Here is a 27,958-nt window from a genome sequence, read left to right as displayed (position 1 = left end):
ACGTTTTCCCCTTCATTTAACTCTGCTACAGGCTGTTGAACCAACATACAGTTTCCGTTTAGGTTGACCTTTCTCTTTGCTTTCTCTCACCCTTTACGCACTTTCTGACTTGGCTTGGCCCAGAACATAGCGAAATCTTTTATCAAGACATCTCGTTCTACCCCTTCCACCAAATAATGATAATAATTCCGATGAGATGATTAAGCATGGCTCATCTGGCGTCTCCTCCCAAAAGATTCCAGTTTAATAAAACGCCCTTCTTTATTTTTGTCTAGTTCTTACTTGATAATTTTTTAAAATTGAATTATCTCACACCGAAATCTCTCACAGTGATGGAGCAGCTCAGAATTCTGTGTGTGTGTGCACGTGCAAGTCTGCTTTCTCAAGTCGGAAATTCGGGGTAACATCATCACCCGCATGAAATTCGTCTTCAGTCTCGTTCTGAACGTCAGAGTGTTAACAACTCACACCATTTCGCCGAGTGAGATGAGTGAGCAAGAGAAGCACCATGGTGTCTACAATTTTACCCTTCTTAACCCGGTTTACAATTGAACACAAGTACCAAAAACTAGTTCATAATGTAAGTTTTCTTATGCTATAAACAGTTAAAATTTTGACTCCAAAAATGTCTAGTCTAATCTAGTAGAGTTATGCATTAAACAGTGCGAAAATATGTGAGACATGACTGGATTAAAAGTTTTACAAAAATGCATACTCAAATTGGATTCAAGTTTTTTTCTATGAAAATGCATATGCAAATTTTATACTAAACAGCATATCACCAAGTCTTGCGAAAGTGAAAGTTCAACGAAAATAATGAAGCTTCATGACTTATAAACAACTCTGTGGAAAGAGAAAGGTAAGAAATTTTGGTCACACTTTTGCCAAAAAACTTAACCTCCTTTGTAATACAAGGAGTTAATAAAAAGTCGCCAGCTTTTCATCCAGTTTTACAAAATTTCACTCTCTTTCGCCGTAAATTTCCTGAGTGGAGGATCTCCCGAGTGCGTGGCTTGGATAGTAAAACAGTGAACTTTGTGAGAAAGGAAGTCGTGAGAGTGAGTAGATTAACTACCTTCTTTAAACCGACATGAAACCTTGACTCGAGCACACACACACTCTTTCTCTCCTCTCTCCTCGCCAGCAATAAAACCCGTTATGGGCCAAACTACACGGGCAACTCGTGTGTAAAATGTTTTACGTTGTATTACAACCTAATAACACAACAATGCGTGCCCAATTACTAAGACGTTATGTTCTAAACACACTTGCGAGATAATAAAATATCTTGTCAATTTGCTAAATCAACGGAGAAAGCAATTTTGCTATTTTTGTAAACAAGCGCAGAAAATGGACTCCTTCATAATAAAAGTTTTTAATCAAGATCGGATTGACTTTTCTGATTGTCTACAGGAGAAGAGAGATGGATTGGAAAATAAAAATGGATGAGAACCCAGTCCCATCTTTTTTTCGGTGGGGGCATACGTTTCCTATTTTATGGCAGTGTCCGAGAGAACCAGAAGTTTATATTTACTTTGCAATAACTTTGAGATTTGGTTATTTACAAGCAGACCGGGATGAGAGAGAGAGAAAGAAAGGTTGGATTTTTTCGGGGGAAAGTCAATTCCTCTCGCAATCTTCTCTTTAAGGTGAATTGGTGTGCAGTCGGCGTTTTTACAACGAACACCACACCGCTGATTGGAAGAGTAGTTCATTGCTCAAAAATCTACCCCTACGCAAACACTACAAGTTGGAGTGCATACATGGGTAGGAAAAGTACTCGAGTTCCTCCTGCCGGGTTTTCGAGTGGGCGCAAGCAACCACTTTCTCCGCAGACCAACAACATCACACATACGCAATTGTACAAGAGTTTTAGATCCTACTTGAAATTGAACAAGCATTCACCTCACCTTCCGTGAACTTGGGACGGGCATTGCTTAACTTAACTTTTCTACTTTTCTGAGAAGTGAGAAATAATAAAATTACATAGATGATGATGATGACCCAGACGGTTGAGAGGGGGTCGTGAAGTATTATGGGGAGAAAAAATGCATTCAGTTATGGATGGTTTGATCCATATGTATGTCCGGTAATAAAGGATAAGAAAAGTTGGGTACGTTTCTTTTTCAGTCTGAAACTTTCGCACCGGTGGCGAGGCGACCAACCGTTTTAACTTAATTAAGCATTTTTATTAGCCGACACAGTTATGTAATCAGACTTGCAGCGATATTTTATGGAAATCAGATTGATTTGCGGTAGAAACTTTATGAGATTTTTTAAACCGTTTATCATCAGCTACATATATACAACAAATACATGAAGAAGAAAGAGAGAAGATACCGTTTTTACTGTCGTAATAAAAAAGATAAGCCAAAGTGTGAACTAAATTTTTCGCAATTTTTTAAAATATAGAAACCGTAGTTAGCAGAATACTGTATGAACCTTTATGCAACTGCATTTGAAACAAGTTAATGGTCAGCGATACCGTTTAATTACTTAACACGCGTCTTGTTCGCTTACTGCGGGAGAAACAATCAATGAGAAATTATCTATGTGGAGCAGTTTGCATTTCGATTTGGGTTTCTCTTATTCATATGTTTTTCAAAGTAACGCGAAGAAATTCATGTTTTTACTTATTTTTAATCTGAATGAAAGTGTTTAATAACCGTTCACTTTTCCTTAAATCAAGCTCGACCTCTAATTCTTATCTTAATTAAACAAATGGATACCCTCACACCACTTGACTAACATATACCTACCTGTGCTGCTCATGTATGTACGTATCTCACCTAAATCAAATCAGCTTATCCACCATTTTCTACAAAAAAATCCATCTCTTCCTCCCACCATTTCTCGCCCGTAGCCTCCCGTCGAAGCCACACTTTGAAACGAAAACTCAAAATTGAACAGTGACCATGACCATTTCACTACAATATAGATAAGCTCACCAGCCCAACTAGCACCTCCACCAAGAGCACCAAGCAGAGTAAATAATTCAACCCGCCAAGTAAATAATTCACAGGATGACTTCCTTTACTACGGAACTAGCACTGGTGGCAACGTGGAACTGCTCCTCCACATATTTCTGCTCCTTCTCTCCTGCTTAACTAACTGACAAAATTTTCCCCATATCTTATGATACACACCACGAGGCCCCTTCCTACCAACCTTTGCTCACCACTAAAAACTCTGCTGCGGTATCCGAACAGTAGTGAAAGTAATAAATTTTTCAAAATTATACTTCTTTTCGAGAGAACTAGACTCACAAGTTGTGTGATGATTGGAAAGGGAAAAGTTGAGAAAGTGGACGTTATAATGATTTTAGGGCAGCACACACATTGGGCTCGGTGTTGGGAAAGAAATTCAAGTACATACATACACACTTTCAACAGTTGTCACAACTCATCTCTATTTCATCCAAATTCCACAATTACATACACGCCCAAGTCCAATCCAATCGATGCTGACGACAAAATAAAATAACTTGTCGAAGCCGCCGGAACAAAACAGTTTTCCTCAGACGGGAAATATAAAGGAAATTTAATACTTGGTCAGAGTTCGTAGACACGCAGGCTGCTTGCACCACTTTTTACTCCAAAAACTCTCTCCCACTCATTCACTGTTGGTTAATATGCAACAGTTTTTATTGCCAGATATAATGGTGACTATTACAAGTGTTTCATGCCTCGCAATTTGCATTCATGTGTAAAAAATGGTGATAATTACTAGCGCTGGTGAGCATGCAAGGTGCAAATCGGTTAATACTTTCCCTTGGAAGGGTGGGGGTTATCATGCAGGATGTCGTGGTTAATTACAAAATCCGTTCGGTTTTCTTTCTCTGGGGCAATAAAACTTGATGTGAATGACCCATGTGAAACAATTTGTAAAACCGAATGCATACAACACCAAAGATAAGCAGATAAGACGAACACCACGCAGCCAATAATAAAAATAACAGACCGACATCAAACATTTTCTGGCAGAATTTACTACCGTAAAACACTTTACACCACACGGCACCACCCCACAATTCCCTTGCCGTAGAGTTATTATTGCTCGGATTTGATTTATGCCGTACAAATTGCAGGAATTAGTGGCAATTTGATTTTTTCCCCTTTCGGTAATTACATGGTGGAGGAGAAAGCGAGGAGTGAAAGTGTGGAACTCTTTATTTGCCTGGCATATACTCACACGCGGTTAGTTGGGTGAGGAAAAAATGGAAAATTACGAGGGTGGATGGATTCCTGCATGGATTTAGGATATTATTGACGTTTTTGTGTATATGTAAATTAAGGTACTCGTTGCTACGCGTAGGGAAAGTTGCCTTAGAGAAATTGAGTTTAAAGATTCAGATAGGAAATTGGATAAACTTTTACTTTTCAGGTATAAATTTTTTACAGCATTTTTTTACTCTTTTATAACCAACTACAATTCCAATCTCTAAATAAACAAGGAGACGAACCCACTATTTCAAAACGTGTGAACAAGTCAACCTCCCTCCGCTTTCTCCATAATTTCGTATTCTCGTCCAGCTCTGCAATCGCTCAAACGCTTCAATGCCCAAACTGCCCGATTCGATTTGTGTCTCCTCGTCCCGATTCCATTTCTTTCTTCGCTATCTCTCTCTCTTCATCTCCACACGGAAAATATGTCCCTTTGATTTACCGAAAGTAATAAACACACTCTAAGAAATTTTATCACCAGCGCGGTGGTCATATGTGACTCTACCGGCAGGTGGCAGAAGACCACCGGAGGGTGGATGCCCATCACCAGCTTAGTGATGATCAATCACCGTGCGGTGGTGCAGTTGTCACCGTTCGGTGGTTGCAGCTGTCACCATTCCGGTAGAGTCACATATGACTACCGCGCGGTGATAGTTATCACCAGGTTTCTTAGAGTGCAGTAAATTGAATCTTGTTCGCATTTTCCGTCTCCCTCGTCCAAATTACTTTGTGGAGGAGAGCCTGCTCCAAAATGGAATTGCAATTGTGGTCATTTAATTGCATTTAGAAAGAGGAAATCAAACGCAAGAATGGGTCGCTCTCATTTTATCGGAATATTGGACATTTGTCAAATCACAAATTGTAATTTATTTATTCTTACTGAGGCTAAATTTATTTGAGGCAGGGACGAGTACGAAAGTGTGCTAGCGACAGGTTGGATTTTTTTCTGTCAAAGTGATTGAACCAACAACAATGTTGACAACACAAGGTACACAATTTTTTCGGGGTGATAGGATTGCTGAATGCTTAGTCGATTCTTATTGAAATATTGGCTCAGGTATTATTTGTGCAGGAAAATGAAAATTTCTACTTTCTCCACATCCTCATTCATTCGTCTGGCAGTGTGAGAAAGGTGCCAGATTGATGGTATGTGTGCCAATAGAGTTCAGAAAATATAAATAATATACTTTTTCCTTCTCAAAAAGTCTGCCTGGACATGTGCAGAGTTTTGTTGTGAGTACATAAATTCATTCGTACCATAAAAAAATAACTAAGTAAGTAGATTAATGATATTGTGTTGATGCCCCTTCGTACTTATTTTTGGATAAAAAAAACTAGCACTATCGTACCACCCACGTATTCACGCATCCAAATCCATTGTTCCCCTCTCCCCGGGTGGTTCATGAAGTAGGTATTTAGTTTCCTGAAAAAAAATATTGTCCCAGTAGTATCATCATCCCTGAGGCTTGGTCATTTGAAACTTGTTTTTCTTTTCAACCCTCAAATTGCCCAACAATTTGGATTCTTTCTAGGCTGACCAATGAGAGAAATATTTTTTTTCTGGTTAATTGGGAAACAAGTATTGTCTGCATTGTTTGTCATACATACAAAAAAAACTTGGTAGCGTGTTGTGTCTTGTATAAAATTGGGTTTGCGTATAAGAAAATATTTGGACTTTGTTCAAATGTGGGTATCCGATTAAGTTGGTGGTTTCTGTTGGCACGCGATTATTTCTGGTGAGAACTGTAATATGTTGCATGCGTATTTTCGGTTTAACGTCCGTCCGCTTATTGTTAGATGGAGGCGTTCCGATTTATTAGTGGGATGAGGAGACGTTTTTAGACAGACGGAGACAAGCAATGTCACAAGGAGTGCACGAAAAAGGGGTATTTAATCGTATAATTGTGTATAATTGAGACTTTATTTGTAATATCGAGTCTTGTAAATTATCAATAATCCCATAATTAATGATGGTCAGCTTAATCTTGACTCCAAATTTTCATCGAATAGTATTCAAAAATTGACACAAATCTGATCTCGACTCATATTTATTTATATGCAAACTTTTTTCATTACATAATTTGAAATGCATATATGTAGATATGATGTTAAATATTGACTCCTAAGATGCTAGTCCACTTGTAACTCTACTGATAATTTGCAACAAATATAAACATTCAAAAAAAGTTGGCAACTTTCTCGACGAAGTTTTGTGAACCCTCCATTTTGACTTTATTTTACCTACAACAAAAAAATATTGCATTAGAGGCCAAAGTTTCTTTATGGCTTTCCCTTTCACTCTACCTGGCGATTGAGGTGCTGTGTAAAGAGTAGAAGAGTCCACAAAATGCAGATATTTCAAAGAAAAGCTCCAACCTGGTCAACAAATACGTATAAAGTGTACATACGTAGGAAGCAAAGCAATGTGACTGACGATCTCTTCGTGACAAAGAAAAGTACTTGAACCATGACGAAAGACGACGACGTAGTGAAAAGAACCAATCTCCTGGGACACAAGGGACGGAAGGCGACTTGTTTTTGACACAAGTTGACTCAAATTCTTTTTGGTCGTTACTCAATGTGACAAAATAACAGAAAAATAAATATTGGTGAAACTTTGTGGTTATACTTGTCAAGAGAAGAATTTAATAGTGATTTTTTTGTCATTTAAACAAATTTACCAGCAACCTGACGTAATCTGTCATCACAATAATTCATTATACTTTTGTTCTTCCATTCATTTCATCCATTTTCTATTCTGCTTTCACCACTTTCACCTCTGTGCAAATATTTCTTGAAATGTCCTGCACGGGAAGATTGAGTCTTATAAACCGGATCTGTAAAATAAATACAAGTGTCATCTTGCTCTCGGTCTAAAAATCCCCACTTGCTAAATTATCCTCACTTTGCACTCTCTTACTGCTTCACATTCCTTTGGTCTTCTTTACCATCTTGGCTGTCTGGTTTACCACTGCATCTTCTGAGCTAAAAGTCTTTTGAAGCCAATTAGCAGGGGCATCATTCTCTGCCATCATCAAAGAGAAGAGGGTCGTCTCGTCTCTGTTTGACTCGCCTCGTCCTCCGCCTCCTCTTTTTATCGTCTCCCGTGTACAAAGATCATACAGGATTTCGTCTTCCCAATTGACTCGGTCGCGATTCATGTTTGTCGTGGTAATGAAAAGGACAGGAAATTTAACACCTTGTAGCAAATTGTAATTATCCGACTCCTTCTAAAAATGTGGCAATGGCATTTAGCAAAATTTTTAATGACGCATTCTTGTTTTTAATTAAAACTGATTGATTGATAGGCTCAAAATTCCAATATGATTCACGTTATTTTAAATTTCTCAAGGATTCTTTAAATGCAGGTAAAATCAACTTTAATTAACTGTCCAATCATGGTGAAACATGTAGAAAGCTGTGTGTGCAATGCAGGTTTTAACGCTCAGCATGACAAAGTTATAAATAGCTCAAATATCTGGATACACATATAAACGCTTGGTTAATTTTAAACCTGACAATATGTACATATGTACGTTATCCTTAACCCTGTCATTCTGGTGCTGAGAGTTCTGCATATCCTACGGGAAAAGATTATCAAATGAGCATGGTACAAGTCGGTTTCGTTTATATTCCAACGCCAAGAACAGAATCCTGAATCTCTCGATGGGAAAAGTAAGAGCAAAAAATAAATAGGATTGCAATTACTGACGCGGAATCGTCGTGAGCGAGGACGCTTATATGAGTTGATTTTGCTCATTCCACTCAATTCTTTGCCTGTTTTTGAACCCATAACACTTCTATTACACAAAAACGTCTTTCTGCTATCGTTATTAAATTGAGCCAGTTACCAATTCTTCTGCACATGTGGTGTTGCCATGCTGAATACGTGTTATTAATTTATTTGGAGCATAAGACGGATTTTTCTCTGCAGATGAGTCCCTCATGTCAAGTGCATGTGCCTTTTAAGGATCTTTCTCCTCATTTTAATAATCAAATGTCACGAAAAGAATTCCATATTTGTGATACGAACAGATAAGGTTTCCAATTTGGCTTTTCTTTCATGTTTATTAAAGAAAAGTCAAAAACAAGCGTACATACATACATATCCGATATTCGCTGAATTGAAGGAAACACACCACGTGAAATCTCAGCACACAGACAAAATTGTCCAGCATAATTTTACCTCACCACTGTTCTACTTGCGCTTGGCATATCATATCATTTTTTTATAAACATTACAAAGAGAAATGAAAAGTGGGACGTGCTCGGGATGATTATTATGAAGATGCCCGTATCACGAGTAAAAATCGTCTCCCTGTGTGTATACCTAAATACGTACGTATGTATGTATCCGTATCTGGATGATCCCATCAAGGAAAAGGTCATAGAAAAAAACTCGGCTCATCCGAATACATAACCACAGCGAGTAATAAATAAAAAAGAGAATGGGAAAAGTTGATCATAATTTTGCACTTGAGTCAGAAGAGAAAGGAAGGAAATATCAAATATCATCATCATTGTGTTCAACCAGTCGCAAGGAATGCACCATCTTTTCATCTCTCTCTCTCTCCTTATATGGAGAAAGTTGGATATTGAATCCACGATTCATGCAAATTTCAATACTTTCCTATGAACTCATTTACATAAGGTTAATGTCAACCTCTTCTTGCACCTGCATCTACTCCAAGTGACTCCTACTTTAAAGTTTTCCCCTTATTTTTCCAACGTTAAGGGGAAAATCATGCCTGCGATTCGAAAACTCTGGGATCGAAGTGGAAAGGAATGGTCACAGTGGGAGAAGAGGGAAATAATTGAATAGTGTAGGATGATGGTCTCCCATTGTGGCCATTTATTCCTGAAAGACATGACCCTTCCTTATAGAAAAAAAACTAAAGCTTTAAAACGAATTCTCGCCACATGGACCTCAATCAATTTAAAAAAAACGGAGGGAAAATGTGGGTGGCGTGGTTGTTAGGTCGTGGTCGTGGTTTTAGTTGTTCAGTGACAATCCATCGTCATCATGAATGAGAGTGGTTGTCCTACCACTACTTTCACTCCATGTTCTGGTCTCTTCCTTAATCAATTTCCTTTGTTGGAGGGTGACGTTGACGAGAGGCTGGGCTGAGCTGCTGGTGAAATAGAGAAAGTCATCTTGTGGAGGAGAAAGTAAAAGATATTCTTTTTTCTCTTCTGTACCAACATTCATTCACTAAACGCAGCACATTCTCTTATTGAAAGATAAGATTTGAGAGGAATTTTGATTTTGGAAAAGTAAACTTAAAATTCAACAAGCGTATCGGTTCCATCATCAGCTTCGTTGGACAGGCTAATCATGATCCGCGAGGGTTGGATATTGCTAAAAAGGGATGAAAAGGATGCGGGTTTTTATTGCCAAGGGCTGGATTGTAGAATAAATGTGCGTATTTATTTTCAAGACAAACGGATCTCTCCAATTTTAATTACTAATCCTTTTCTCATTTTAAAATTCCAGATGACGACCACAAACTTAAAACTATTGGACCACATGGTGCTCGCGAGGAACAAATTTGTCTTCCTCCTGCTCCTCCTTTTCTCCTCTGGTGTCGGTGGTGGGGCATTATTTCAGCAAAACGAACTTCTCCCATCGTCCTCACTGGAGGCATCCGAATTCGGACTGATGCTTCCATCCGATAGATTTCTGAGCTGTCATTTCAACACTCTCTGCTACTGCAAGTACATCAAGCAGGTGGGGATTTTCGCATGGAAATTTTGCAATGTGTGGTGTACCCACCCATATAAAAATGAATTTGCCAATTATTTTACAGAACACTGAAGTCCACGACACCCTTGTCATCCTCTGGCATCAATCGTCCTTCAACGAGAGCATTTTCCTCAAAGCGATTATGAAGGAGTACAATTTCTCTCCGAAACAAAAGAGCGGTGGTCAAAAGCACGATTACAGCAACTACGTCCACCCGCAGTACTCGCCCGGCGGACAGGTGGACATTTATCAACTCATCGACAACATTGTCAATTCCTCGACGTCCAGCAATATCAAGTTTGATCCGGGACCCATCTTTGAATTTGTCTGTGTCAACGTTCCCCTCGCCGTTATCCCGACAGGTGAGTAGAAAGAAGTAAATATGTATTTTTCTTGTGACGCGGAGTGTGAGTTGTGGAAATGGCGTGTTCCGAGAAATTAGCTAATCTCCAATTACATAAATTGCGAAATTGCTTTGTGTGTCTGGAGGTGAGATGGGGAGAAGAAATGAGATTACTTACCCCACTGGGTGCGTGATAGTGAATCCGTGCAGTGTAGCAGATTTTGGAGATAATCAATAATATCTCATGACAAGTGTGGCAGGGTTGATTTCCGTGTTGTTATTTTTTATATGCGAGACATACATATCGTGCATAGCGACGTGTGTTAGTTTTCTGATCGTAATCAGATAGTAGTAAATCATCATTAGGGAAACAAACACGAACCTGCGAGAGCGAGGGGAATGGGCCGGCATGGAACATTTTTGGATATCATCATGTCATGAACCACTTTTTCTTGTCGAAGAATTGTACCGCTGGGAATACTCGTTTTTAAGCACTTTTTCATCTCCTTGTCTCCCACTCTGTGTGTTTCTACAAATAGAAAGAAATTTTCTCTTAATGAAACCGAGAGAAAGCACGGCAGGCAGGCGATGGAGAAAAAGTGATTAAATGGACATTACCCCAGTTTTTTGTGGGGGAAGGATGTTGCCGGAAAGTTTATAAATTCAGAATATAATTTAATTTTCGCTAAGAAATTTCATGGCGTAGTGTATCAAATTAAGGCGTTGTTTACATGCGTCGATTTAGTTTCAATGAAATTGCTTACTCTTAAAAAAATCAGCGATCGCAGAACTTTCAGATAGATGACTGCCCAAACTTGTAAAATGCAACTTCCTGACGAATTTTGTACTCTCTGAAGTAAAAAAAAGCATGTAGCTATCCAGTTGATGCACTTTGTCATATTATAAGCATCATGTATGTACAAACATGTTATGCAGTATTTCCTACCCTGTAAAAGACCTGGAAAACAGGATGGATCTATGTAAAAAACACCAGTCCAAATTGAAACCTATTTTAGAAAACATGTCACATGGACGTTTCCATACTCGTCATAATATTCGTCATGTTTTGTTTCGTGACACGAGAAGAAGATGAATTGTCGCATATAATGCAATTCCAAGTTCTACATCCTTATAAACATATGGTCGGTTTTCCTCTTTCAGATTACAACGCCCAAGGAATTTTATCCCACGTGACAGTGGCCGGATCCAAGCTGAGCATCCTGGACGGATCTGCATTCGCCGGACTTGAAATTCAAAATATTCAGTTGAACAAAAATGAGCTTTACTTCATTTCAGAGTACGCTTTTAGGTGAGCCGTTTGACAATCGTTTTAACATGACCAAGTTTTCATCATGTTTTCGAAATGAATGAAAGTTGGTCTGTAGCCATGTAGGTAAGCAGAAATTTAATCCATACACGCACTACATACAGTTCGGAGAGGAGTACGAGTCATGTAGGAGCACTAGTCAAGTGCAATCTTCTTTTTGCTACGTTACCCCGAATACGAGTCTTCCCTGGAGAAAGATTCCTGAAAGTCTGGCAGTATTCATGGCTGTACTCCTCCTCCATTACACATGTACCCACTTTCTCCTCATGGCGGATAAAGTATTAAAGTGCAGACAACAAATGTCGATTCCTCTTATCTCCCACCTCCCTCTCTTCCCCTACCAGTGAGAAAACTCACCTTTGCTCACACTAAGACCCCATTCTTGCCAATACAGGAGTTTTAAATTATTCCTGCAGTTGCTTTTTTCCCATAAAACGAGAAATGGAGACGGAGATGTGAGACACACTCACATTTATTCAATTTATCCACAAAAAACTGCAGCCACAACATATGTACGGACGTATACCTACATGCACTCATACATATGTAACCCTGCAGTTATGTAAGATAACCTGCAGAACCCAGTAAACGAGACGGTTCTTCCCTTACATATACTTAAAAACCAATAATACTAACATTTTCTGTTAATTGCTTGTTTAGCTCCATGAGCAATTCCTTAACCGTGTTGGATTTGTCGTCCAATTTCCTGGATGAAATTCCTTTCGCTGCCTTCAAATCACTCAAGTTACTGGAGTGGCTCAATCTCAGCAAGTAAGTCCTTTCATCTAATTTTCCGCGAGGAGATAAATAGTTCGCAAAGAACAGAGCCGGGTGAAATAGTGACGACGCGAACAATGGAAGCCAAGCACGTTCCGAGTCGAAATAAAGAAAAGCCCAGTGTTCTTCTTAGACGCCCAGTGTTTAATGTTCTTAGCGAGGAGTGGAAGCGATATAAATGTGTAGTAAGCTTCCCTGGGTGGTAAAAGTGATATGGCTCAGTTACTAATTACTTCTTCTTTGCTTCCACTTGCTCCACATATGGTTATGGTCACACTTGCGCCTTATACGTATTTAGCTATATGTGTGTGTGCATGCTCTTGCTGGGTGTCGGGATGGAAGCCGCTTTCACTTGGTTTCTCATAGTTGTCCTGTTTTTGTCCGAAAGTGGAGAAAAACTTAAAATGTCGTTTCCACTTGACGCACGAATTGTGAAGGAGGGACCACGTCCACGTATGTATGAAGATCCGACGCACTTTATCCAGCTTCTCTCAGACCTTCTTAACTTGATAACTTTGCAGGATTAGTGTTGTCGTGGACTCCTCGGTCGGAGAAAGTAGGCGGATGTGAGGGGACAGTGTTTATACATTCAAGACAGCACATCGCCAAAAGTATAGAGATCCGTGAGAAGCTACGTTTTGGTTTAAACATATACTACACGGACCGACATGCCATTCGTCTCATTTCACGTCACCCTGTCAACATCACATGTTCCTTATCTTCAGGACAGCCTCGCGTTCCGTCACTCTCAACTAATTACATTCTGCCAAACTCTCACGGAATATCAACAAATTAAGGGTGACACTTTGTTCAAATTTGGATGCACTGTTTGTTACAGGAAGGTGACAAATTGAGTGTGAAATTAAATAAATCTTTTTTATACGGAATGAAGGGAAAATGTGGGACGAATTCAATCATAAAACTTTACCGAGTAAATTTTCCCATTAACTTTTACTCTAGCAGAAGAAACTTTCACTTTCACTGCGAACAGTATTTAAAATTACTCGCTTAATTTTATGTAACAAATGTGTCGAATGAAAAACACAGGCTGGGTTATTGAGATTAGCTGTATTCAAATACATGTCTTATCAGAATTTAGTCCTAGAGGACACACATACCTACTGGATTTTCTATTATATTTGCTTAGACATGGTGAAAGCCTATCATACTTATTTGATTTAATTTTATTAAGTAGTGTTTCATGAGATTTATCCAAGTAGTGAATTAACCAGCGAGCTTATATTTGTAATGCATACTTTCGTTCATCATGCATACATACTTTCGCCTATAATCAATCCACAATCAAAACTAGAGTCATTTTCCCCTCGTCAAGCAATATGCCGACGGCTACGTATAACAGGACCAGAATCTTGTTATCCTGTCCTGAGAATGTAATCTGTTCGAAGGAACAGTACATTTTGATGAATGATTGTTTCACTATTTATGTACATACGACAAGGAAGTCAGATTTATGTACAAGAGAACACACACCATGAATTTTAGGCAGCACTCCATGTACAAACATGATTGACAGTTGTAGTTAGTTTAGTTTATTGCTTCCCAAACACACTTGCTCCCCTAAAAAATTGCCCCATGGTACATACAAAATAATCTACAATATCTACATGCCACATACATAAAGTATATGTACCAAAGTCGAAAATATAATGGTTCTAGTCTTATTTGCATACTGGATTCGTTAGGGAATGGAAGCAAGTGTTGAGTTTAGATTTCGAAATCAGCCAACACTCGGAGCGAGAGCGAGTTAGAATTACTGCTCTCTTCTTCACTGTTTGCTGATACAAAACCAAATGCAAGTCAAATATATGCTGATTGTAGAAGACTTATTCGTGGTGGGATTTGCACAAGGCAGGTGGTTCATTTTCTCCCTGTGTGATTTTCACACTGAGAAGTCCCCCTTCGAGGTATAATCAATCATATCTCCACCACATTCAGCAGTCATAATAATACAGTTATAAACTCACAAAGAGAGAGAACGAGAGATAGAGCAAAACTTTACTAAAAAGTTATCTCAGATTATCCCACATACATGGAAAATATTGCACATGCAAATTCTCCCCCACATTTCCAAGAATCACTACTGGATGGACTGGTTTTCACAAAAGACGAGAAAAAAAGTCGATAAGAAAAGCACAAAAGTTAAACAATCGTTTTCATTAGAGTTTAGTCTGATTTGAAAGACAAACAGGGACCCGTCGAGCTGGTGAAAGTTTCCATTCAACACCGCCTCACCTTGTAAACTTGGTTTGTCTTCTGGGCCCGACCGACGGTTGATTTCCATGAAATGTATTTCGGATGAAGTGTAGACAGACGAAGAACAAGAAGAACTCAAATGAACATGGACGGCAACTAAGTAAACTCGCAGAGCATGAAAAACTTCTCAAATCCTAACGAGCAATGAATTATTCATAACTCTCGGGCTAAATGAAGGCTTCTTCTTCTCTTCAAATATCGTGCAAAAAATGTTTAAATTACGTCATACACCATTTAGCTCGTACTTTATGAAGGATTACATACATATATTATTACACCCATTCTTGTGAGGAACGGGACTGATAGCGGATAAATAAATCGATGCGAAAAGGAGATTAATGGACAAGATTTAGTCAGGTTATGGTGCAGAGTGATGTTTGCGGCGGCGGTGGTGGTGGTGCGGGCAAAACCCACTCGGTACGTCTGAAAGGAGAAGAAAGAGGGGAATTAATTATCACACAATGGTTAGCTTAGCCTCAAAGATTAACATCCTCTCCTATACATACGTAACGCAAGTACGTATGGTACATGTGTATCAGGGAGTGATGTATCTTGGCGTGAGACGCGTAGAATTATCGTGGGTATTGATGAGCTTAGTGGTCGCAGATATAGATAAATAGTGGGAGGGGAAGGAATATTCCCATTCCGTTTTGTTACAAATGTTGCTTCAGTCGTGGAATAACTGCCGCGGGGACAATGGATGCAACCTGGCGTGGAAAATAATGGCTGCACTTTGGTCTCGGACTTTATCAGGAGGGAATGAATTGTGGGCGGAAGAATGGGCCGGGACAACGGATGCGGTTTGGCCTGCCGCCGTGTACACTTTCTCCGTCGTTGTGGCCGTGGTGTGGTCAATTGAAAGCTGGATTAGGTGCATCTCTCATTAAGACAAGAAATTCAATTACTTACTTATTCCATGCTGACTTTGGGGCTGGAACTTTCTGGCACAAAATACCACAAATTATGGCCAGACTGAGGGAAGGAGGAGGGCAATTTATCCTCTTAATTGACCCGTTACGTGTGCATGTTTAGGGCGAAGATGGGGTAAATATATTTATTTCTGTGTGTGCGTCTAGATAATTCTGATTTTGACGTATGAGATTATTATTGTTATTGGAGAGGGTCAAACTATTTTGGGCTGGTCATTACACGACTATATTTATATAATATTAATAATATCCATCTCACTTTTCAGGTAATAGCATTGTGTTTTTTTATATTTTTTGCAGTAACCGGATCCGCACGGTGGAAGGAGACTGGTTTGGTTTGACGATGTCTTTGCGCCAACTTACTCTGTCTGAAAACTCGATTGGGAACCTTCCTCAGAAATTATTTCATCCATTCCATCGCTTAATTTGGCTCGACCTCAGTTCCAATTTCATCCGAAATCTTAGCCAACACAATCTACCGCCGAATGTACAGGCAAGTTAACTGCTTGTTCTCTCTCTATTTTTTTACTTTCTCCGTCAGTATGTAACTACTTTCTCGCTAGTTAAGAGTTGGCAGATTGGCTAAATGGAGAGCCAATCAAAGTGTATGAATCAGGAAATATGCTTTGGTACGAAAAAAACGTGCAGATTATTTGTAAATCCGAACACGGATTTCGCCATGAATTATTATAAATAGTTTTACCCATTGTTCATGAAGTATCCCAAATAAGAGAGGGAGCCTACTACGTACAAATTGTTGGATGTTTCCATCCTTATAATATTTTTTTGGCCGGTTCGCTTAATCAATTCATACATGGTTGACCAGAAGTGGTTTTATCTCGTCTTCCGCCCAGTTGATTAGCGGAAGAACACTGAATCAGCGAATATACGGAGAAAGTAGAGAAATTGTATTATCCTTTTCCTTCACATACTCCAACCCACGCACACACGGCGTACAAATTTCGTGGTATCTCTCTCTTTATCTCCCTGGTGAAACAACAGATTCAATATCATATCAAATTAATCTGCTCTTTAATTAATCCAAGAGAGAGAAAACGAGAGAAAGTTGTTCTCATGATTCTGTGATTTTGATTAGTTTGCTGCGGAAGTTTCACTACTTTGTATTCCAATCCTATTTTCTTTGCACCCCACCGACTGCTCTCTTCACATTCATCAACTTTATAATTATCTGTGTGAAGTGGAGTGTTGAGATCCACAATATTTTCCTACTAATTCTCAGAATCCTGCTTTCCCACAGGTTTCTTGCTCTTTCCGGTGATTTTCCTTGTTTGTTGAGTAATGAGGTCAAAATGAGAAGAGATATGGGAAATATTTATTTTGGGGGTGGCTAAATTTGCTGGTGAAAGCGTAGGAGAAAATCTGAAATGTTTGGATGAGTCTCACTTTCCCCGCAGCAAAATCTATTTCATTTCTCTGGTAAGGAAAATTGCTCGAGGAGAAAGAAAGGTTATACAAGTTTGGATCATGAATTGAGCAAACACTCGAACCAAATAAAAGTTAAAATCACTTCACGAAAACACAAACACATTTCGAACCTGGTTTTCATTCATGGAAATCCTAACTGTTGTTTTATCATTGAACTTATCAGCATATTTCTATGAAAAAACGATTGTTATCTCCTTTTGTAGTAATATTTCACTGAAATGGCATCTCCTGAAATGGTGGTGACAGCAAGTTTTATACACATTTTAATACGGAAAGATTTCATGTTTGCTGGTTTTAGACGGTGATCATGACGAACAATCCGATCTCGGTGTTCCCTCTGGGCATTTTTGCACTCCGGTCGCTGTCCTGGCTGGTCTTTTCGGGCTGTGGGATTGAAAATGTCCCAAACTTGTATCCTCGGGGAACCGCGGCAACCCAGCTAAATCAACTGGACATTTCACACAATCTGATCCAGGTAAGTTTTGCTCTCTCGTGGGAACCGACTGAGTAGGTGGATACAGCCGACTGCGTAATTGGCGAGGGAGCATGTTCACTTAAAATTGAAATTTTATGTGGGAAATCACAAGATTAAAGCGACCCAACCCGCCCACTCACAAACTTGCTTCCTTCCTTCCTTCCTGCTCTCATGTGCCGTCATAATATCCAGCCTTTCCCCTCTAATAATAATCCCAATGACAGGAATAAAGATAAAAATTGAGCTTCTGTCTCTCCCCTCGCCCACATTTCCTGCATATCATCATCATCTTTGTCATCTCCACAGCACTGGCCAAATCGACCGTTTGCCAGCCAACTCAAGATTTTGGATTTGGATGTGAGCAAAAATTACATTGTGGCGTTACCATCTGGTGCTTTCCATTCGATGAATGCATTCCGAATATCATTTGGGCACAACCGCCTCGCAACTATTGATCCCATGGCATTCGACACACTTGGTCCGACTCTTCAGTATCTGAATCTGGACAACAATCGGTTGGAGGGCGTGCCCTGGGTGGAGATTGGCAATCTCACTTCACTCAAACATCTCTATTTGGGGAATAATCTAATCCGGGATGAATCACTCGAGAAAGGGAAAGACATGGAGTTTGGTGAGCAATAATTAACCTGTGCGAATTCCCATCAATCCGACGCACACGGAGATAAATCCACTCTTTAATTTATTACAGACTGCAGTAATCTACAATACTTTGGACTAAATGGGAACGGTCTCACACGGCTTCCTCGTCGCATCCTAAAGTAAGTCGACACACAATGTGTGTAGAGATACATACATACATAGAAAAGCTGCTAGGAATTTATCTCCATTTTTAACCACTCTAAACTCCCACAGCTCATGCATCTCTCTAATTCACCTCAACTTGGGCTACAACCAGATCGGAAACTTGGATGAACTTGTGACCCGAAAGTTCAAAATGCTCTCCACCCTCATCCTGCGTAACAATCCGATCCACTCCCTCTCCTTTGAAGGCAACAGCAAGCCGGCCTATCATCATTTTTTCCACGACGACAAAAACAATCCCACTCCCACCCTCCCATCAGCCTCCATTCTCAACCCGAACGAAGTTGTTCTTCACGGGCAACAATTTCATAAATCGCTGGATAAAATTCCAAACGTATTTCGTCCCGAGTCGTTTCCTCGCCTGTTTGAACTTTCTCTCTCATTTTGCGAGCTGAGCGGAGAACTCGCCCCGTTCCCCGCACTTGCTTTAACTAACCTCGAAATCAGCAATGGGCTCAAGAGTGCGACATCCATTAAGGCCGAGTCCTTCCAAGCACTTAGAGAGCTCGAGTGGATCGCATTGGATAATAACCAAATAGTGAATGTCAGGTGAGAAAAAGTGGTGTCTTTCTGAATAAAAGTTATCGCTCAAGTTATTTTTTATGTAATCGCGAAATGAAATGAGAGACGTGGCGGTGGTGGTGGTTGGAATGCGTTGGTGAAAGTGTGGCTTTCACCACCTTTCACTTCTTCGGTGTGACAACTGCTGCTGCTCCGTTTCCTTGTGGACGGACACATTCTTTTACTTAACCATGACCAGCTTGGGTAGTATTTTAGTCTCATAGCTCATAGTTTAGTTTATAGTTGGGGAAAGTTTTCCCATGGAGGCTCCTGCTGGACGGGTAAACTTTTCCCCTTCACAGATTCTTTTTCACACTTGTGAGAACTTGGAACACTTCTTTATTCCCGCATTCTGTCCTCTTTTCCACATTTTATTATTGCTATTGGATCGGTGGTGGTCCATTCACCGGGAGGGCACACGAGCTATCTTTTCCTCGTAATGGATGACACTGCGAGAGACGGGCCGGGTCAGTGTAATGGGAAAAATTATATTATTTTTGGGCGAATTCTTTTCCTCCTCACATAAAATAATGATATGGCTGTACATACGTACGTGTGTGGCTAACTGAATGTGGTAGATTTTCTACTCCCATCCATTTATCAAGTTTGCTTATCAATCTTCCTCCTTTTATTCAGCGAGTACACCTTCTACTCCAACAAGAACATAACCTACGTCAATCTCGAGTTTAACCGGATATCGGTCCTGCCACGGCAGATGTTTCACCCGGACATTCACCACTCGATGAGAGAATTACGATTTTCTCACAACAAGATTCAAACTATCGGGTCGGATTCATTCCTCTCTTTTCCGGTGGGAAATATGGACCAATCTTTTCAGACCACTATCGACCTAAGGTATTTATTACTTCATTAACTTATGTACATGCTATAAAAACGTTTATGAAAACGTATGGCACCACTTTTTCAGCTACAATACCATCCATACAATTGAACGCCACGCATTCACAGTCCCACCCCCGTCGCCAATTTCGCTCGCAGTTTCGGCGACAAATTCAAAAATATTCTCAAGAAGTGAAGGACTCAATTTGTTTTTGAGACACAATCGCATCACAACCGTTCGCAGTGGGGCTTTCTCCCAGGAAAAGTTTGCCCTGGTCGATATCGCCTTCAATCTACTGACCCACTTCAATTTCGATACTTTTGGAAAGAAATGTCTCGTCGGAGGTGTGAACATTAGCCACAATTCGATCGAGCGGATAAACAGTCATGGTGGGAGACGTCTGCTGATTAAATTCCTCGACGCATCGCACAACAAGCTGAGTTACGAGGGGGTCAAGATCCGCACGGTGTGTCCAAAAGAGCTACTGGATCTCAGCTTCAACCGAATTGAACGCGTGGATGGAGACCTCTTCCCGACCAATTGTTCCATTAAGGTGAGTAGATACCAGACATAATTACGTTCATGATAAAAATTTCAATTATGAAAATGTCTCATAAAAGGGAGCGGATTTTAAATCCACTCTCGAAAATTGTCTAAGCCCAGCCTGCTCCGCATGCTTTCCTTTGTTTCATAATACCACACACTTGTCATGAAATCTCTCCATCTCAAAATTGCATTTGAAAGCTTAAGTCGAAAACCTTTTTGCGACTATTTAACCCCGCGGCGGTGGAAACAGAGTGAAAATTTTAGCCTCCACACGAGTAAGTAATTCCATGTGCCAAACAGTGAAAATATACATACGACCAACTCCGCCTTTTGCTTTTATTCCTTCTCACATCCAGCCCAACCTCATAGCAGGAGAGAAAAAAAGAATCAGGCAATGTTACTGCACAGCCAAACCAATTCAGCGTATCTAGCAGTGGAGATGTGAAGTTGAGATATTTGTGAACTTTGGTGAAGAACAGAGATACTCCTCAGAGTAAAGTTTTTGTGTTATTGGTTGAATAGTGCGAGTTAGTGAACTAATGGATTCATGATTTATTCATGATTCCAGCTGCTACACACATGCACATAACACACTTCCCTCCGTGGCGCAGTAGTTCATATATTACACTTTTACTACCGATAGCCCACCAGGGAGGAACTTTAAGGATAAGCTCAAACTCTCGTACATGCATACGAACGAAGCATGGCCAAATCCACATTTAAGCTGCCCACTAGTCTTGCATCCTGCTGCTTTGCAATGTTAATTAGTAGATATTTACATAGTGGATACTAAAGCAGGCCCTGGACTGGGGAGAGAAAGTTAGTTACGTATGGTACAGATTGGTCATTCAGTCATAGAGCAAAAATCGTGTCGGACATTCATGTCGGGTTGCGAAAACACATGCATGACACATTTTTGACCTCATCGGGGACCTTTTCATGTTTGGCTTGGCAATATATTCGTCAACATGAGTGACACGAATAATGTAGTTACACAATATTTCACACATAATTTTGTTTTCCTTTTTCCATTACTTTTTAAAGCCTAAGTTCTAGCATCAAAAACCAACTTGCTAATGCTGATCGAATTATGCATTCCTACTTTAACGGTTACATCAGCATTCATTGTTATAGCTCATTCTACCGATGGAGAGAGAGAGAATAACGTAACGTGGAACTTAGTGTCGACCTATCTGCTAAATTCACCCCTGCTCTCGTTCACATAGTTGCGGTTATTGTGTGTGCCTTCCCCCAAATAAATTCATGGATGAATAAAGTACAAAGAGTTCACGGACGGTGAACTCGTTATGATTAGCAAAACCATACACAATTCTACCCTCTATTTTACGTGATAATGCAAAAGGACAGAAATGGCGCAGGCATTGGTCCAGTGCGTAATGAGATCATAGTTCCATGAGTAATATGCAATTGGCGCAGCCATGCATATACCGCACAAACCAATATGTGTACTCACCGCCGTGCCGTGTGTACCTATACTTTCACTAATACAACCAACCATTGTATGTGTTTGCCATGCGACTGACCATGTTTCATTACATTACTCGTCCCGTAAATTTCACATGGCATCACTTCAACCACCGATGAGCCCGAGTTGGGCTTCCTACAGACTGGACATCATCATCATTACTGAATAGTGAATGAATGAATCAGGAGGAGAAAGTCAGCCCAAGCGAAAATCCAAAGCGCTTTCACAAGCTAAATTTATTTTCATGGTTCACTTGTAATTTAAAATCATTTCGATTTATTCATTCCCCTCGTCGTCGTCCATCCTCCGAAATTGGTCAGATGAATCTGCTCTCCACATACATAGCTCTACGCAACATTGTCCATTATTCCCGGACAAATTTAATTCTGAATGAACCCTGGAACAATTGAGAGCCATCCTGCATGCGAGCAGGGCACAATGTCCGTGTGGGTGGAAACATGACAGCGATAGAGGAATCAGTGATATGGAAGGAAATCTAAAACTGGAAAATCAGAATGACGATGATGCAATGTATCTGTAAAAGTGCAGAGAAAGAGCGATCCAGCGTCCTACTCCCTCACGAACCAAAACGGCATTATTATTAGTGTGATGATTATTATTCAATGTTCAATCCTGAAGTTGCTTTTCTGCCCGAAAAATAACCCTATTTCGAGACTCATATGTATACGAAGGGAGGAAAATGATGAAAGTTATTTACCGTGTTATTTCCAGGTAGTGAATCTGAATAGTAACAAGATTGCCAGCCTGGACCCTGACGCTTTCTCGCAACTAAAGGACTTGACGGTATGTCTGCATATATACTTGTACTAATGATACTGCAAATAGGGATGGCTCCCTTACTACGAAATTATTTAACCACACAGCACCAATAGAATTTCTCTGAGAGAGGAGTTCAAAATATTAAAAGTTTTATATCCAGCCAAACTCATAACGCATAATTCTGCACATCCCATCATGACTGACACATTTCACTCTGTCTTATTTCAACTTTTTGGAGGAAAATCCCCAACTAAATTCTAAATAACGTATGTATTCACCCATCCAAAATCCGAATCCAATCCAAATCCGAAATATAAAAGTTACGTATGTACAAGGATTTTTTTTTCCTCCAAGTTTCTTAAAATATATACTCCTCGTAGAAAAAAGTTGCTCAAATGAACTGATCGTTAGAGAGAAAAAAAAAGTTTTATATAACGTCAAAAGTTCAAGTGAATCGAGTCAAATCAAATTTTTATAGAAATCGAGGGTTAAACTTTTTAAATTGGTGTGGAAATCCGTGTACCGCGAAAGTGATAAAAAATGTTTTTGTGCTTTCCATAATTTTGTAAGAATAAATAATCTATCCTACTTTTCCAGGCGCTTTATTTAAAGGGGAATCTGATCTCCTACGTGCCCGAGATATTATTCATTCGTAACCACAAACTGACACATTTGGACCTTGCCGAGAACAAGATTCGTTCCCTGCCACGCGATTCGCTGGTGGGAAGCAACATTGAAATTCTTCACTTATCTTCAAATCAGTTTGTCAGCATACCCGTCGGCTCTCTGGCGCAGGTGAGTGCACAAATTTGTAGTGGCCATGTTTTTACCAGTAATTATTGATCTCTCTTCTTCTCCCATACGTAAAGGGATACATACATACACTTCCTCTCTTGTTGTTGTTGCCGGTTGTGTGTAAAATTTCATGTCAAAATCCTGACAGAAGTGCTACACGTAGCCTTCTCTCTCTCCAAATCCCACCGGGATGCATTCACATAACGACAAGAGAGAGAGAGACAGAGAGATATGATATCCCGACCGGCTCAAATTCATCCTCGACGTACATCACAAAGCATAAGCTCGTTTCATAATAACTTTCAGATCTCTCGCCGACTTAAAATACTGGACATTTCAGGAAATGCTTTGGAACATCTGGACAGCACAATGTTTGAATCCATTCCAGGCTTGGTTCACTTAAACTTGTCCTCAAACAGACTTTCCATACTTCCTGGTTCGTTGTGATATAAACGCGCCTACTTAAAAGTTGGTGAATATCTATAAGTTTATATGTATATACTTTCCAGATAACGCTTTTGCAAATCTGGCCTCGCTGCGGGAGCTGGATCTCTCCCACAACTATCTCCGGGCCAATTTTAAGGTAAAAGCCACACAGGGGAGTTTTTTCACCAGGGAATCACCATCATCTAAAGCAACAGAGTTAGTGAAAGCACTTTTGGGAATGCATTAGAAAAGAAAGATTGTATCCCCATGTGTTGAAAGTCTCATAATACGCCAACTTTTTGTTTTTCTTCATAAGCACAAAGATTGTCTGATATCATGTCTGATTCCCAGGCTCGGTTAATCTCAGCCAGTCAAAATTTCTCAACTTTTGAAGCATTGCAGTATGATTTCGAAATTAGGAGAAATATTTAATACGAAATCTCTCTTTCACAATAATTTAGGAGCTGTTTCACTTTGTCCCAAAACTCAAACTTTTGCGAATTTGCGATTGTGGGATTACAACGCTTCCTCACTTGCCATTGCCACATTTGAGGTAAATTGAACTAGTTTTTAGCGTATGTACATGTATCGAAAATACACGACTGAATAAGTACATATGTCCAATCTTATGTAATTTTTGTCTCCAGCACCCTCGACCTCTCAAGGAATGGTCTGACTGAAATCAGCACGCAAAGTCTAACCTCACTTAATAGACTTCGCTCACTCGACCTGTCACATAATCTTCTCCAAAACTCTCGATTGCCTAATTGGACTCCACTTTCAAACCTCGTTAAGCTCAAATTGTCCAACAATCCCGTTAAAAGGTTTGTTTTTCTTCATCATTACACAAATTTATAAGAAATTGGGGCGACTTCTTGGAAAAGCCTTCTTCAAAATGAAACCCTTGTTTTTGTTATGTCTACAAATAAGTATGTATCATGCTAAAAAATTCCCTCTGACTGAAAAGTCGGACTCTTCATCTTTCTGAAAGATGTACCAGCATGAGGACTGAGGACGAAGAGCGCTGCATACATATTGCTCGAGAATTCCCTTTGATCCGTAGTCTTTTATATAACATTCTCTCTTTTCCGTCTCACTTTAGTTTAACACGTGACACATTTTTCGGGCTGAGTCGATTGGAGAGTTTGGAGATGCTGGACCTCGACCGTGTGGATCGATTTGATTCTGATGTGCTTTCCAACCTAATGAACCTAAAGCAACTTTCTGTCGAAACGTACCCCAACATTGAGAAATACCGTTTCAGACTGGGTAAGTAATAGCCAAATTCAATTACGATTTAGAACAAGTCATCGGATTTTTTAGATCTCTCTCTCACTCCTTCTCTCACTTTGAAGAAGAAGCTCAAATAAATGCGACATGTGCCACCTTTGACTTTGACTTTTGGCTAGAACCTCGAAATCCTTTTTTTCTATTTCTCTGCTCTGCTCTGGTCTGGTGGCTATCTTTTAAAGTCAAGAGTGACCAAATCAAGAGTTTGTTCTACAAATTTACTCCTGGGCACTCTCTCCTCCTGCAAAATTGAGTGAAACGGCTACAAATTGAAAATCCATCCGAGTTGTTTCATTAAAAAACTGCTCAGAATTGAATTATTCACGGCACAGTAGGCATCGAGTTTAACCTGAGTCATCATCTCTTCATTTCATGACAGGAGCTGTCCTCTCCGGAATCGGGAGTTTGGAGGAGTTACACGTGCAAATCAAGGAGTCGACCCTCTCTGACCAATTATTCGGAGGAATTTTACCCGGCCTGAGAAAACTGAGGGTGACGGGTAACAACTTGCGTCGGATTGAGGAGCAGGCTTTCGAAGGTCTTCAGAACTGTCTGCACATGGAGTTGACGATCAGCGGTACGTCGGTGGAGGAAATCCCATCAAGAATCTTTGAACTTCTCCTCAACGCACAGTGGGCCAAGCTGGACTTGTCCTTTAATAAAATTTCCACCCTCAACTCTGCCAGTTTGTATCCCAACTCGTCATTCTGGTTCTCCAAAGGAACTAAGCTCCTCCAAGGTAAGAATCTGCTTCTCAGACCGTCTCTCCTAAGGTAATTACGATAATGGACCCGTTGCAATTTCTTCCCGTGCTGAGGTAGGATAACCTAAAAGTCGTTGGAATGGTGGCACGGGAATCTGTACATGTCTCTACTATTACATGATCCAGTCGGCCCACTGCTCTTGCCAGCTACTAAATTGATTAAATTAGATAATCTTTTCAATACCTTGCCCACCACCAAAAACTACTCGAGGGGAATTTCATGCAGTTCACTTAGTAAATAAATCCTAAATAGTGGCGAACTTCTTCACATACAATGCAAGTCACTTTTGTGTCTTCTTCTCCACTGCAACTTCCAATGGCGATGGTATTCAAGCTTCTATTCAACAAATATTCCCCTCTATCTACTAGCATTACACGACTTATGTACCAAGTCCTCAATAATACCAATCGTGTAGCAGACATGAGATAATTATCCCGTTGGGACCCTGCATAAACCACGTGTCCAAGTTTTGCCCTATTTTTACTCTCAATTTTCCTGATCATCTACCGTACCAGTTTTATTGTGGGAGCTTAATTTTAGGACGGCTACACTGTCGAATTGATCGCACCATGCTTTATGCACGACCCTTTGCAAACCACACGGTGAACTAACTAAGCTAAATAAAACCATGAGTGAATTGCCCACATGAAGTTAACGTGTGTTCACCTTTGCACAAGTGTTTTTACGGCTTTGGTTTACAACCCGTAAGTGTGTGCCTGCATGTGAATTACTTTCTCCAGTTCCCGTGTTGGGTTTCGAGTGTGAGTCAATTAGGTGAAAGTGCGAAAGGTTTCTAGTTTTACAAGTTTGACGGCAAAAGTTTTGAGGGGGGACCGTTGGGGCAGTAAAGTTAAGGTTTGATTCAGTTGGAAAAAGTGTCTATGGCGAGAGTACAGTTTTGGTGTCGATGGGATATTGAGACATCTCAACTTCCTCCCAATTAGAAAGTAGTGACCACTCCTTACAGTACTTGATGTGTAGCTGACTAAAATATGTTACTTTTATTTCAGGTGGATTAGTCCTTACCGGAAATGACATGCAGTGCGACTGCAATTTAGGTAATTGCGCATTTGTCCCCCGTAAACATCATTTTCACATAGAATATGTATGTATGTATCATTACATAAATATTCGCAATAATCCCACAGTTTGGCTTGGTGACTGGTTGCGTCGTTGGTTACGCGAATCTTTCGAGTCTCATTCTGCCCTAATTCCTGAAGTCCACGCCATGTACGAAGTAATCAGTGAGACGACCTGCCTCGACTCCAGATATTCTGCAAACACCAAGATTCCACTCGTCCGGCTGTACCCCGACCACATCTGCCATGCCTCCGCCCTCTCGGCCGCTAACTCACTTAAGTACTTTAATTTCCTCACCTTCTTCCTCATTATCCAGCTCCTCATAGTCTCCTGACAAGGTAGAGGACAACTTATCACCTAATCATGGCTATGGCGTCGAGAGGAGAGCGGTGTCTTGCAGTGCGGCGAATCTGGAATTCTGCTCACTTTCACTTTACGTTGTATACGGTATTTCGCTAGATGTACGTAATAATATCATGAAAATAACAGATATGTGACTATTTTTCTTATTCAAACATAACATACATATCGGTGTATTGATCGTGGTGAACAGACTTAAATAAACTATAAACCAAATAATCAAAACTTAACACTTGTCATAATTTGTAAAGGGAAACATTACTTTTTTATTATTGATGTTCATGTTCATGATTAATAACAAGTTACTAATTAACACCTATTTGACAATGTCGCTGATGGCTTATCGTTCATATGGCGGCGATAACCGCTTTAGGATTACACATGTCAAGAATTTTTCAGCTGCCACTGCTCCAGACACCATTCTGAGGCTAAACCTTTAGTACGCCCCTGAAATTTTAAGTTATCCAAGGTATCGCACTTCTACGACCAAAATGAACTCACCGTGTGTGCCTGGAACGTTATTACATATCAATTTATGGCTTCCATTTTATCTCTAAATGTGCCTTTCTATCTCCACTTGCTACATACACGGACCGTACCCAAACCTCCCACACATTTACTGAAATCCACTAACAAAAGGGAAGCGAGAAAGTTGCAAAGTTCTACCCGC

The 27,958-nt window shown here is 40.1% G+C and overlaps 1 protein-coding gene across 1 annotated transcript; it reads left to right on the top strand.

The window, feature by feature from the left end:
- The first annotated feature begins 452 nt into the window (after positions 1-452).
- LOC110863123 (chaoptin) lies at positions 453-27,518 on the top strand. Its single transcript, XM_022112372.2, has 22 exons — positions 453-859; positions 9,718-9,951; positions 10,031-10,328; positions 11,471-11,618; positions 12,297-12,407; positions 15,917-16,109; positions 17,361-17,537; positions 17,844-18,168; positions 18,247-18,316; positions 18,411-18,908; positions 19,557-19,775; positions 19,849-20,314; positions 22,526-22,597; positions 23,171-23,368; positions 23,675-23,804; positions 23,878-23,951; positions 24,256-24,347; positions 24,442-24,618; positions 24,897-25,063; positions 25,464-25,823; positions 26,859-26,906; positions 26,997-27,518. Exons 1-22 carry the CDS (start codon positions 827-829, stop codon positions 27,260-27,262), a joined length of 4,356 nt encoding a protein of 1,451 aa, XP_021968064.2. The 5' UTR covers positions 453-826; the 3' UTR covers positions 27,263-27,518.
- Positions 27,519-27,958: the final 440 nt, after the last annotated feature.

This window comes from Folsomia candida, unplaced genomic scaffold, assembly GCF_002217175.1.
Source record: "Folsomia candida strain VU population unplaced genomic scaffold, ASM221717v1 Fcan01_Sc001, whole genome shotgun sequence".
Lineage (NCBI taxonomy): Eukaryota > Metazoa > Arthropoda > Collembola > Entomobryomorpha > Isotomidae > Folsomia > Folsomia candida.
Note: the sequence above shows the minus strand (reverse complement) of the source record. Positions and strands in the feature narration are given on the sequence as shown.

Excerpts from the sequence above, each read along its gene's own strand:
- LOC110863123 (XM_022112372.2), top strand. The coding sequence starts at position 827 with ATGACTTATAAACAACTCTGTGGAAAGAGAAAG. Across the intron at positions 860-9,717 it reads AACTCTGTGGAAAGAGAAAG|ATGACGACCACAAACTTAAA; the intron begins GTAAGAAATTTT and ends TTAAAATTCCAG. Across the intron at positions 23,952-24,255 it reads ATCTCCGGGCCAATTTTAAG|GAGCTGTTTCACTTTGTCCC; the intron begins GTAAAAGCCACA and ends ACAATAATTTAG.